General features: G+C 42.3%; 2 protein-coding genes across 11 annotated transcripts in view; one reads left to right on the top strand and one right to left on the bottom strand.

Moving 5' to 3' along the window:
- Window positions 1-13,148, bottom strand: part of APPL1 (adaptor protein, phosphotyrosine interacting with PH domain and leucine zipper 1) — a 58,401-nt gene that overhangs the window by 1,996 nt on the left and 43,257 nt on the right. The window lies entirely within an intron of this gene.
- Window positions 1-13,148, top strand: part of ASB14 (ankyrin repeat and SOCS box containing 14) — a 43,608-nt gene that overhangs the window by 2,582 nt on the left and 27,878 nt on the right. For all 9 annotated transcript variants that reach the window (XR_006409796.3, XR_007191805.2, XM_057311819.1 and 6 more), the window contains 5 exons: window positions 158-289; window positions 386-544; window positions 3,714-3,959; window positions 6,346-6,517; window positions 6,978-7,521. Coding sequence is in view for 7 of the 9 variants with exons in the window: in XM_057311819.1 (XP_057167802.1) it covers window positions 158-289; window positions 386-544; window positions 3,714-3,959; window positions 6,346-6,517; window positions 6,978-7,521 (1,253 nt within the window). In the remaining 2 variants the exon portion in view is untranslated. The remainder of the gene's footprint in view (window positions 1-157; window positions 290-385; window positions 545-3,713; window positions 3,960-6,345; window positions 6,518-6,977; window positions 7,522-13,148) is intronic.

Genomic DNA, 13,148 nt, shown 5'->3' with positions numbered 1-13,148 from the left:
TGCTTCGTCCCATGCCATTCTAATGTGTCCCTCCGAAAGCGCGGGGCTCGAACTCTGTCGTCCCGTGCACTGGCCTCGATGGTGGGGTTCAGAAGCAGCGCGGGCAGCCGCGTGTGTGGGCCAAATGTGAATCTGCTCCCATCTGACCTGTTAATAGGTAAGGAAGATGCACTGTCACGCTTGACCAAGTTCCATTCTGCTTTTGCTGAAGCAGATGGGGCAGGCTGGCTCCCTCTGCATAAGGCTGCCGTGCAGTTAAATAAGAACATTTTGCAGATCACCCTGAAAGGTAAACTCCCTTTATAACTCTTCTCACGCTTCGGAGAAATAAACCTAAGACTCCTTTCTGTATGTTAACCTGCGCGGTCTAATGGATTGATTTCAGCTTCAAAACCCAGCGCGTGGGAGCAAACCACCCACAATGGTGAAACGCCACTGTTTCTGGCTGTCAGCACTTGCCTCTTAGAAAATGCCCGTTTCCTCCTCCTCAACGGCTGCAATCCGGATGCCAAGAATTCTGAAGGCAATTCTCCTCTTCTTACAGGTAAATTACCTTGTCCCCGGGAAACAGTCTGTGGTTCTGAGTGTCCGCCACGCCCACAGGTTTCAAAGGCAATGCTTTGGGTTTTTTGTTTTGTTTTGTTTTGTTTTGTTTTTAGCTTTTATTTTGATTCCGGTTACCATACGGTGCTGCATTAGTTTCGGGTGAACAATACAGTGATTCAACACTTCCGCACATCACCCGGTGCCCCTCACAACACGTGCACCCCTTAAGCCCCATCTCCCAGCTCTGGTAACCATAGGAAGAGTGTGTGTCTCTGTTTGCTTCTTTCTCTCTCCTTCCCCCCAGCTCTGCTCATTCATTTTGTTTCTTAAATTCCACGTGTGAGTGAAAGCGTGTGGTACTTGTCTTTCCCTGAGTCCGCTTAGCATAGCACTCTCAGCTCCGTCCGTGTCCCTGCGAATGGAAAGGTGGCTTTTTGTGCCACTTTTTGTGTAATAGTTGCGGGGCTGTCATTCTGGTCCCAACTGACTGGACATGGGTACGTGACCCTCTACAGACTGGCCCACGGGGTGGCCTGGTTCAAAATCTCTGCCAATGAGCTGATCATTTTGCACGGTGTCTTAGCCAGTGAATTCGGGAGTAAGAAATCTAAGAGGTGGGCAGAGTAGGAAGAGGCGGCCAAGGGCGGACTGAACACGAATGGCTGATTTTGTTCCCTCCTGAGTCTTCACTAAACTTATAGTTAAGAAATTGTTTTAAGGAGGTAAGATACAAAAGAGTGAGAAGAACAGGAGAGGAGACAACAGCAACATAGTTTTTTAAAACCTGGAGAGCAGGTGGATGACTGGTCAGTGACAAGAAAGCTGAAGAAGGAAGGGGGGGTAAACAGAAGGGGGAATGAACCATGAGAGACTGTGGACTCTGGGAAACAAACTGAGGGCTTCAGAGGGGAGGGGGATGGGGATTGGGATAGGCCGGTGATGGGTATTAAGGAGGGCACATATTGCATGGAGCACTGAGTGTTATACGCAAACAATGAATCATGGAACACTACATCAAAAACTAATGTACTGTATGGTGACTAACATAACAAAATAAAAATTATATATAAAGAAAGAAAGCTGAATCTTAATTTGCTTTTGGGGAAAACAACACAATTATATCAAAAGGCCTGGAAAGTTGTTGGTGATAGTTCCCTCATGGAGCCCCCGTGAAGGACAGGCAGCTAACATAGGGGGAATTGCTGGAACACTGTTAAGGAACAAGAAGCTGGTGCTACAGATCCCTTCTCCCATTCCACCTGAATTCTGGAGGTTTATTCTCTGGGCAGTTTAAACAGAGGCTCTCTGGGCTGGGGGATACTTGGCAATGGTGGGGGTACCAGATTGAAAACACTGGAGAAATTAAGCAAACACAGGCCGAGACCTCCCAGCCCTCCTCTTCCACCAGGATTCTAGAAAGCCGGCAGCCAGAACTCTACCTTCCAAGAGGAGGCTTCTATGGGGAATTTGATATACCCAAAAAGAAAGAACTAAAGAGAGTGAAATTGGGGGTTCCCCAACAAATGGCCCAGGCACATCAACACACATTTGGGAACACGGCCCAAGAGCTACTCTCAACGTTTAGGATCCCCAGTCAGCTTTTCAGTTCCCAACTCTTTAATCACGAGCAGACAGATAAGGACTATCCGAGAAAAGTCTTCAACAGAGATAGGCAACTTGGAGGAGAGACTATTTAGGGAAAATAAAATGTAGAGGGAAATTATGATCAAGTTAGAGAAATTAGTGAAAAGCAGTGAAATAACAGGACACTGCAAAAAATTGAACAAAATAACAAAAATGCCCTTGAAAATTAAAAATGGTAGCAGAAGTATAAAACTCAAAATGAATGCTGGGAGATAAAGTTTAGAAAAACTTCCAGAGGAAGATAAGAAATGGGAAATAGGAAAGAAAAAGAAACCATCTAAGAGGAGCAACATGTGAATCTCAGAAGCGCTAGAAAGAGAACAGACAAGATGGAGGTGGTGTATCATCAATGAATAAGGGCAAGAAAATGATTTCCTAAAACAAAGGACATGAGTTTCCAGAATCGGAGTGCACACTAATGCCCGCTCGATGAGTTAAGAAAGACCCAACACCCTTGGCACTTTGCATTTCTAGTCCTAAAGCACTTTCCATGGCACATCATAAATGGTTGTGAACAGAATTCACACTGATTCAACATCTGGCACCCAGCAAGAGTCCTCACGCACACTGGCTGCCAACAGTTAACACATGGAGATGGATACATATTTTTTTCAAGATTTATTTGAGCGAGAGAATAAACACGCACATGAGCAAGAGGGGCAGAGAGAGAGAGAGAGAATCCCAAGCAGATTCTATGCCCGGTGTGGAGCCCGATGCGAGGCTCCACCCCACGACCCCAGGATCATGACCTGAGCCGAAACCAAGAGTCAGTCGCTTAACTGACTGCACACCAGACACCCTGGAGATGGATACGTTAAGTTGTTTTAGAATCTTGAAGAACTTAAAGATGATCATCCAAATGTGAATGATAACCACATAAATGCAGAAAATCCAGTTCGAAAATTTTAACAAAACCTGGGGTTAAAAATAATTTCCTGGGGCACCTGGGTCGCTCAGTCGGTTAAGCATCGACTCTTGATTTCAGCTCAGGTCATGAACTCGAGGTCATGAGACTGAGCCCCAAGGTGGGCTCTGAGCTGAGCGTGGAGTCTGCTTGGGATTCTCGCTCTTCCTCTCCCTCTGCCCTCCACTCACGTGTGCGCTCTCTCTCTAAAAAAAAAAAATAATTTCCTAATTATTGCTGGGTTTGTTTTTCTTTGTTTAAAGCACTTAAAAGCATTTCTAGGACTGTTTTGGGTACTTAAGTTCCCATTTTCTTGAGAGAAGAACATAAAAATGATAAATGAAAATTTTGTGTGTTTATGTTTTTCAGCCACGTGAGCAGACAGTAGACAATAATTGTTCTTGGCTTACAGAAAAGCCAATAGGCTATGGATGTAAAACACTATTAATATTATTGGATATAAGCCTCATTTTGCAATCTGTTTCCTAGGCACAAAACGCTGGCACATGGGAGTAGACAGGAAGAGCTCCTTAAGAAGTCTGAGGGACACTGGCTAATTAGACACTCTGGCCATAATTTCCTGGTGAACTTAATGCCTTTTTCACTTCTACTTTCCCAGCTGTTCTACGTGACTCCTATGAGATGGCCGCCTTGCTGATCAGCTATGGGGCAGACGTGAATCTGCGGTGTACCAACGAGAGGACAGCTCTCCACGAAGCAGCCAAACTGGGCAGGCAGGACATAGTGAAGCTGATGTTGGTGTCTGGGGCACACCCGGACCCACAGAGCTCCTACGGATTCACTCCTCTTGCTCTTGCTGCCCAAAGTGGACACATTGAAATCATGGAAATGTTACTGCAGAAAGGCAAGATTTTCTATATGGTCAGCACACCCCCAAGGGTAACATGATGCAAGCATCCTCCTCTTCACGGAGAGCTTCAGAATAATAGAAGTTAACGTTTTATCTAATCCTAACATAAATATCTGATGAAAGCATATGTTAATAGTGGCTACTAAAAAGCCTAAAATGGAGATTGACTATTTCTCCTTCAATGTGCAGTAATTCCTGTAAGATTACTAGGGTGCAGGTTACTCTTTTACATAGTGCACCCCATCCATGCTGAGGATGGCTGTTTTTTTTAATTTTTTATGTGTTGTCCGTTTCTAGATTCGCAGAACCCACATCACCCCCTATATGTCATCTCTGCTAAGCTAAGTCACGGGCCAGTCCAGTGTGTTGTCAGATGTTTCTGTTGTTAAGAATTGCTCCCTGGCTGCTGCTCTCTGGGTCCCAGTTCTCTCTCCAGTAATACCCACAACTGAGAAGGAGAAGGCAACTTAGATTTATTGAGTACTTTCTAGCACCAGCCATTAAACTACCTACCCTGCTTTATGTGATCTTCTAAAACCCTATCAAGTAGGCACTGTCCTCATTTTACACTTAAGGAAAGAGGGCTAGGGATGGTACCAGTTGGAGGACTTCCCTTTAAACACACCCTCCCCTGCTACCAATTCGAGATCCTGGTTTAACTGGCAGAGACCTCGGCTCAGAGAACTTTGGCATTTATTGTCTTTGAGGAGACCCCCATTAATGAAGCAATGTAGGGTCTAGAGCTTTTTGTCAAAGAAGCAAGTCTTTACCAAGATTTAATAAAGTCCCAGTATTAGATTTACCTTCTTTATTCTCCTTCCTGTTTGTGTCCAGAAGCCTTATTTCTTTCTTTAGCAATATACGGTCCTGGTCTCCATGTTTCTAGCCTACAGGGATTCCTGCTTTTAAGAAAAACTCTCTGCTTTTTACACGTACCTGGAACTTTCCCATCATACAGGGGAGGCTGTTGTAGTTTTCAGTCAGTGGCCATAAGACATTTTAAGTAAGATGTTTCAAATGAGCAATATCAGAGATGTCTAGAGTCATGAGCTAGAATGACAAAAATAAACACTGGACCCTCCATCTACACAAAAAAAGTAACCTTTTGTCTAGATCGTTGATTAAAATACAAAGAAAGGGGAGAAGCACCAGATTTTAAATCCTTAACTCTTAAAGGAAACCAGCATCAGTTGACCTCAGTGAGGTATTTCCCTGAGGTAACTCCCTTATGAAGTAATTTGCACAAAGTGACGCGGCTAGGAAATGGCAGAGCCAAGATCTGAACCCACATCTGTCTCATTCCGACTCACGCTACTTTACCACCCTGCATGACGGGAGTGGCAACGTGGCATCGTAGAAACAGGCCCTGGGTCTGGTCCACAATCCTGACTACCTTGCTTACCAGCTGTGTGTCTCCTTGGGAAGTCACTTAACCTCAAGGAGCCTCGGTTTTTCATCTTTACAGTGGAGATCCTGGCATCTACTTGTCAGGGTCGATGTGAAGTTTAGAAATTACGCACCTAAGGGAAACTGTACGGGGTGAGCGCTGTTGCCCTGGAGGCTTACCCGAACTTTCTTCATGCATTCCTGGAGTGGGGTTCTTGGGCGGCCACTATGTTCGGATGACTGTGGAGTCTCAACTATTTTAAAGCCACTATATCTGTCTTATATGTGCTGTGAATGTGCCCGGAATGCTCCCCTTGCGCTTTGTCCATTCAGAGGCCACTCTTTCTTCAAAGCCCATTTTACTGAGAGGCCTTCTGCCACTGACCCAAAACACCTTTCTCCTTCCTTCGCCACCCAGTTCCCCTCAAAATCCAGAACTGAGAACTTTCAGAGGACATTTTGCCTACACTTGATACCCTTAGCATCCACACCATCATGACGCTCGGCACACTAAGTCCCCAGCTTCAACTGCAAACAACTAGTGTGTCTTACTACAAACAGCCTGCTAAGAACATGTTAAAACAGAAAAATTCCATTTTCCACCAACGCATCAACAGACGGCCTGGTGCTACCGTTGGTACCATCCTATGTATAAGGATGGGGTAAGTGGGCTTTTATAGGCCATCTGGAAATAAAATCACCTTTTATAAAATTATTTCTCCTGGAATTTTCAAGTTCCAAACAAATAACTTATTAAACTTCCTCTGAAAGCCAGCCTACTCATAATTTAGAGACGGCTTGCACCATTTCTTCCTTCCCCAACTGCATTATAAACTGGCCGAGAACAGGAGGTACATTTTTTATTTCTTTGATTCGTAGTGCTTTGCTCAAGTGGCTCCTTAATAATTGCTTTTTGGTAGTGCTGATATATTAAGAATGCATATGCAATACAGTGGAAAAGACTTTTTGCATAACAGACTTTTTCTCCTCTTAGGAGCTAACGCTCTTGGTCAGGCCTCTGACTCTGCTTCCATCTTACTTGAAGCCGCCAGCGGAGGAAATCCAGACTGTCTGACTCTTCTTCTAGAGCATGGAGCTGATGCCAACATCCCTAAGAATTCAGGCCACCTGCCCATTCATGTGGCAGCTGACAGAGGCCATTTGTTGTAAGTTCAATTACATGGGTGCAGATAGAAATAGGAAGAGCTATGGGGGATTTTGGGGGCAGTTTCTGGGAACTTGGTTATTACTTCTGATCCTGTAATTCCAACACCCCTTTGAAAGAGAGGAAACTCTCAACCAGCTAGAAAGTGGTGAAGACAGGCATCCTCTGTAGCCACAAACGAGACAGAAAACTACTATTATTATCAGGTGCTTGGGCGATATGGGGAACCCCAGGTCTCACCGATTAGATTCATTCTGAGTTTTATATCTAGACAGTAGTTTCACTTAACTTTACTAAGTATCTGAGCTTTTGGATGCAGGAGTTACGCACTTTTTGTTTGGGGGTCCTAATGCCACCTGATACTAACGCCATCTCGTACTAGTATAAACCCATCATAAACAGGTTAATGCTGCATCTTAAGAGAAACAATTTTTCTGATGCACTTTGAAATTCTTTCTCAGAGCTCTGAAGATTTTGGTTCCAGTGACAGACCCTGTTGCCATTAAGCAGAGCGGCATCAGTCCCGTCCACTGTGCGGCAGCGGGAGCACACCCCGAATGCCTGGAACTCCTCATCCAGGCTGGATTTGATGTAAATTTCATGCTCGATCAGAGAATTCGCAAACACTATGACGACCACAGGAAGTCAGCTTTGTATTTTGCTGTATCGAATGGTGACCTCTCTTCAGTTAAGCTGCTTCTGAGTGCTGGAGCTCTGCCTAATCAAGACCCGGTTAACTGCCTCCAGATAGCCCTACGGATGGGCAACTACGAGCTGATAAATCTGCTGCTGCGGCATGGGGCCAACGTCAATTATTTCTGCAGAGTCAACCCTTTACATTTCCCATCAGCACTGCAGTACACACTGAAAGATGAAGTCATGCTCAGGATGCTGTTGAATTACGGGTATGACACAGAGCGGTGCTTTGACTGTCCTCATGGAAACAAAGTTCATCCTTGTTATACTTTTGAAGGCTGGACACCTACAGTTATCAAAGATACTATGGTAAGTGTGCAGTGTTATATCACCTTATATGGTCATTACTGGTGGCCCTGAACCACGGCAATAGATAAGGTGCCATCCATTCTCTCCAGAAGCTCATAGTTGAAAGGATTTCAGTATGATAAATACATGTAAAATAGATATGGTAGTAGATGTGAAAGGTACGGAAACCGTTCAGAGGGAAAAGTGATTTAACTTTACCTGGGGAATTTCACAAATGAAGTAGCAGCTGAGTAAGGTTTTAAAGAATGAATGCAGTCTAATAAACGAATTATGCTTTTTCTTTGAAGGGGTGAGTAACCTAGCTAAAATGTTTCTGGGGTCCTGATACCCATGTCCTCGGTTCTTGGCTACCTCTTTTAGCTCCAAAATTTGATTAAATAGGTCTCCTTGGTCACCTTTTTTTTTTTTTTTTAAGATTTATTTACTTGAGAGAGAGCATTAGCAGGGGGAGGGGTAGAGGGAGAAGCAGACTCCCCACTGAGCAGGGAATTTGACATGGGGCTCAATCCCAGAACCCCAAAATCATTACATGAGCTGAAGGCAGATGCTCAACCGACTGAGCCACCCAGTGCCCCTCTTTGGTCACCTTTTTGATGAAAAAGGAATCACAATAAATAGTTGACCACCTCTTCTTATTTTTTTATTTAAATTCAATTAATATATAATGTATTATTAGTTTCATAGGTCAGTGATTCGTCAGTCTTATATAATACTCAGTGCTCATTACATCACATGCCCTTCTTAATGTCCATCACCCATCCTTCCAGTTAACCCATCCCTCCAACCCCACCCCCCCCCAGCGACCCTCAGTTTGTTTCCTATGATTAAAAGTCTCATGATTTGTGTCCTCTCTGATTTTGTCTTATTTTTTCCTCTCTTCCTTATGATCCTGTTTTGTTTCTTAAATTCCACATATGAGATCATATGATAGTTGTCTTTCTCTGAGTGACTTATTTCACTTAGCATAATACCCATAGCGTAATTCTATCCACATTGTTACAAATGGCAAGATTTCATATTTTTGATGGCTGAGTATATTCCATTGTATATAGATATTATATCCTCTTTATCCATTCATCTGTCGATGGACATCTGGGCTCTGTCCATAGTTCGGGGATTGTGGACACTGCTGCCATAAACATTGGGTGCAGGTTCCCCTTCAGATCACTACATTTGTATCTTTGGGGTAAATACCCAGTAGTGCAATTGCTGGGTCGTAGGATAGCTCTATTTTCAACTTTTTGAGGAACCTCCATACTGTTTTCCAGAGTGGATGCATCAACTTGCATTCCTACCAACAGTGTAGGAGGGTTCCCCTTTTTCCACATCCTCGCCACCATCTGTCATTTCCTGATTTGTTAATTTTAGCCATTCTGACTGGTATGAGGTGGTATCTCCTTGTGCTTTTTTTTTTTTCCAGAGAGAAAGAGAGAGAGAGAACACAAGCAGAGGGAGTGGCAGGAAAAGGGAGAGGAAGAAGCAGGCTCCCTGCTAAGCAGGGGGCCAGATGTGGGGCTTGATTCCAGGACACTGGGATCATGACCTGAGCTGAAAGCAGATGTTTAACTGACTGAGCCACCCAGGCACCCCTCTCATTGTGGTTTTGATTTGTATTTCCCTGATGCCCGGTGATGTTGAACATTTTTTCATGAGTCTGTTGGCCAAATGGTTGTCTTCTTTGGAGAAATGTCTGTTCATATCTGCTGCCCATTTCTTGATTATTTGTTCTTTGGGTGTTGAGTTCAATAAGTTCTTTATAGATTTTGGATACTAGCCCTTTATCTGATAAGACATTTGCAAATATCTTCTTCCATTTTGTAGGTTGTCTTCTGGGTTTGTTGACTGTGTCCATTGCTGTGCAAAAGCTTTTTATCTTGATGAAGTCCCAATAGTTCATTTTTGCCTTTGTTTCCCTTGCCTTCAGAGACGTGTCTAGCAAGAACTTACTGCAGCCAAGGTCACAGAGGTTGCTGCCTGTGTTCTCCTCTAGGATTTTGATGGATTCCTGTCTCACATTTAGGTCTTTCATCTTTTTTGAGTCTATTTTTGTATATGATGTAAAGAAATGGTCCAGTTTCATTCTTCTACATGTGGCTGTCCAATTTCCCCAACACCATTTGTTGAAGAGTGGTTTTCTTCCATTGGATATTCTTTCCTGCTTTATTGAAGATTAGTTGACCATAGAGTTGAGGGTCCTTTTCTGGATTCTCTATTCTGTTCCATTGATCTATGTGTCTGTTTTTGTGCCAGTACCATGCTGTCTTTGTGATCACAGCTTTGAAATATAGCTTGAAGTCTGGAATTGTGATGCCACAAGCTTTGGCTTTCTTTTTCAACATTCCTTTGGCTATTTGGAGTCTTTTCTGGTCCCTACAAATTTTAGGATTATTTGTTCCAGCTCTGTGAAAAAACTTGATGGTATTCTGATAAGGATTGCATTGAATATAGGTAGCATAGACATTTTAACAATATTTCTTCTTCCAATCCATGAGCATGGAACGTTTTTCCATTTCTTTGTGTCTTCCTCAATTTCCTTTACAAGTATTCTATCGTTTTCTGAGTACAGATCCTTTGCCTCTTTGGTTAGGTTTATTCCTAGGTGTCTTATGGTTTTGGTGTAATTTTAAGTGGGATTGACTCAATTTCTCTTTCTTCTGTCTCACTGTTAGTGTATAGAATGCAACCGATATCTGTGCATTGATTTTATATCCTGCCACTTTGCTCAATTTCTGTATGAGTTCTAGCAATTTTGGGGTGAATCTTATGGGTTTTCCACGAAGAGTATCATATCATCTGCAAAGAGTGAGAGTTTGACTTCTTCTTTGCTTATTTGGATGACTTTTATTTCTTTCTGTTGTCTGATTGCTGAGGCTACGATTTCTAGTACTATGTTGAATAGCAGTGGTGACAGTGGACATCTCTGCCATGTTCCTGACAGGGGGAAAGCTCTCAGTTTTTCTCCATTGAGAATGATATTTGCTGTGGGCTTTTTGTAGATGGCTTTATGATATTGAGGTATGTTCCCTCTATCCCTACACTGTGAAGAGTTTTAAGAAAGGATGCTGTCTTTTGTCAAATACTTTTTCTGCTTCTATTGAGAGGATCATATGGTTCTTGTCCTTTCTTTTATTAATATAGTGTATCACATTGATTGATTTGCAGATGTTGAACTCCTCTTGCAGCCCGGGAATAAATCCCACTTGGTCGTGGTGAATAATCCTTTTAATGTACTGTTGGATCCTATTGGCTAGTATCTTGGTGAGAATTTTTGCATCCATGTTCATCAGGGATATTGGTCTGTTTTCTCCTTTGTGGTGGGATCTTTACCTGGTTTTTGGTAAAGGTAATGCTGGTCTCATAGAGAGAGTTTGGAAGTTTTCCTTCCATTTCTATTTTTTGAAATCAGTTTCAGAAGAGTAAATATTTTTTCTTCTTTAAATATTTGGTAGAATTCCCCCTGGGAAGCTATCCAGCCCTGGACTCCTGTTTGTTGGGAGATTTTTGATTACTGCTTCAATTTCCTTGCTGGTTATGGGTCTGTTCAGGTTTTCTGTTTCTTCCTGTTTCCATTTTGGTAGCTTAGATGTCTCTAAGAATGCATACATTTCTTCCAGATTGCCTAATTTGTTGGCATAAAGTTGCTTATAACATGTTCTTAAAATTGTATTCTTCAGTATTGAATGTAACTCTCCTTTCATTCATGATTTTATTTATTTGGGTCTTTTCATTTTTTTAAGATTTTATTTATTTGTCAGAGAGAAAGAGAACACGGGGAGCAGCAGGCAGAGGGGGAAGCAAGCTTCCTGATGAACAAGGAGCCCAACACAGGACTCCATCCCAGGACCCTGGGATCATGAGATGAGCAGAAGGCAGACACTTAACCAGCTGAGCCACCCAGGTGTCCCTATTTGGGTCTTTTCTCTTTTCTTTTTGATAAGTCTGTCCCGGGGTTTATCAATATTATTTTTTTCAAGGCACCAGCTCCTAGTTTTGTTGGTCTGTTCTATTGTTGTTTTGATTTCTATTTCATTGATTTCTGCTCTAATCTTTATGAATTCTCTTCTGCTGGGTTTAGGCTTTATTTGCTGTTCTTTCTCCAGCTCCTTTAGGTGTAAGGTTAGGTTGTATATTTGAGACCTTTCCTGTTTCTTGAGAAAGGCTTGTGTTGCTATCTACTTCTCTCTTAAGACCACCTTTGCTGCATCCCAAAGATTTTGAACAATTATGTTTTCATTTTCATTTGTTTCAATGAATTTTTTAAATTCTTCTTTACTTTCCTGGTTGACCCAGTCATTCTTTAGTAGGATGCTCTTTAGTCTCCATGAATTTGAGTTCTTTTTTCTTTTTAAGATTTTTATTTATTTATTTGCAAGAGAGAGAGAGAGAGAGAGAGAGCACACAAGCAGGGGGAATGACAGGCAGAGGGAGAATCAGGCTCCCTGCTGAGCAAGGAGACTGATGCAGGACTCGATCTCAGGACTCTGGAATCATGACCTGAGCCGAAGGCACATGCTTAACCGACTGAGCCACCCAGACATCCCTGTAATGGAGTTCTTTCCAAACTTCCTCTCATGATTGAGTTCCAGTTCCAAAGCCTTGTGGTCCAAAAATATGTAGGGAATGATCCCAATTTTTTGGTACTGGTTGAAACCTGATTTGTGACCCAGTATGTGATCTATTCTGGAGAATGTTCCATGTGCACTCGAGAAGAATGTGTATTCTTAATGAATCATGGAACACTGAATCAAATACTGAGGATGTACTGTATGGTGACTAATATAACAAAATAAAAATAAAAAAAAAAAAAAGAGGAAGAGTGTGTATTCTGTTGCTTTAGGATGGAATGCCCTGAATGTATCTGTGAAGTCCATCTGGTCCAGTGTGTCATTCAAAGACCTTGTTTCCTTGTTGATCTTCTGCTTAGATGATCTGTCCATTGCAGTGAGTGTAGTGTTAAAGTCCCTTCCTATTGTTGTATAATTATCAATGTTTCTTTAATTTTGTTATTAATGGTTTATATAATTGGCTTCTCCCATGTTAGAGGCATAAATATTTACAGTTGTTAGATCTTGTTCAATAGACCTTTTAATTATGACATAGTGTCCTTCCTCATCTCTTGTTACCGTCTTTGGTTTAAAATCTAATTTGTCTGATATAAGGATTGTTACCTCAGCTTTCTTTTGAGGTCTGTTACATGATCAATGGTTTTCCATCCCCTCACTTTCAATCTGGAGGTGTCTTTGGGTCTAAAATGAGTCTCTTGCAGACAGCATATGGATGGGTCTTGCTTTTTTTATCCGATCTGATACCCTGTGTCTTTTGACTGGGGGCATTTAGCCCATATACATTCAGAGTAATTACTGAAAGATATGAATTTAGTGCCATTGTATTATCCGTAAAGTCTCTGTTTCTGTATATTGTCTCTGTTCCCTTCTGGTCTATGTTACTTTGGGGCTCTCTTTTCACTTAAAGGATCCCCTTTAATATTCCTTGCAGGGCTGGTTTAGTGTTCACAAATTCTTTTAGTTTCTATTTGTCCTGGAAGCTTTTTATCTCTCCTTCTATTCTGAATGACATCTAGCTCGATAAAGTATTCTTGGCTGCATGTTTTTCTCATTTAGCACCCT

The sequence above is a fragment of the Ursus arctos genome, unplaced genomic scaffold, assembly GCF_023065955.2.
Source record: "Ursus arctos isolate Adak ecotype North America unplaced genomic scaffold, UrsArc2.0 scaffold_14, whole genome shotgun sequence".
In the NCBI taxonomy this organism is placed as follows: Eukaryota; Metazoa; Chordata; class Mammalia; order Carnivora; family Ursidae; genus Ursus; species Ursus arctos.
The sequence above is the reverse complement of the archived record's forward strand: the minus strand, read 5'-3'. Positions and strand labels throughout refer to the sequence as shown.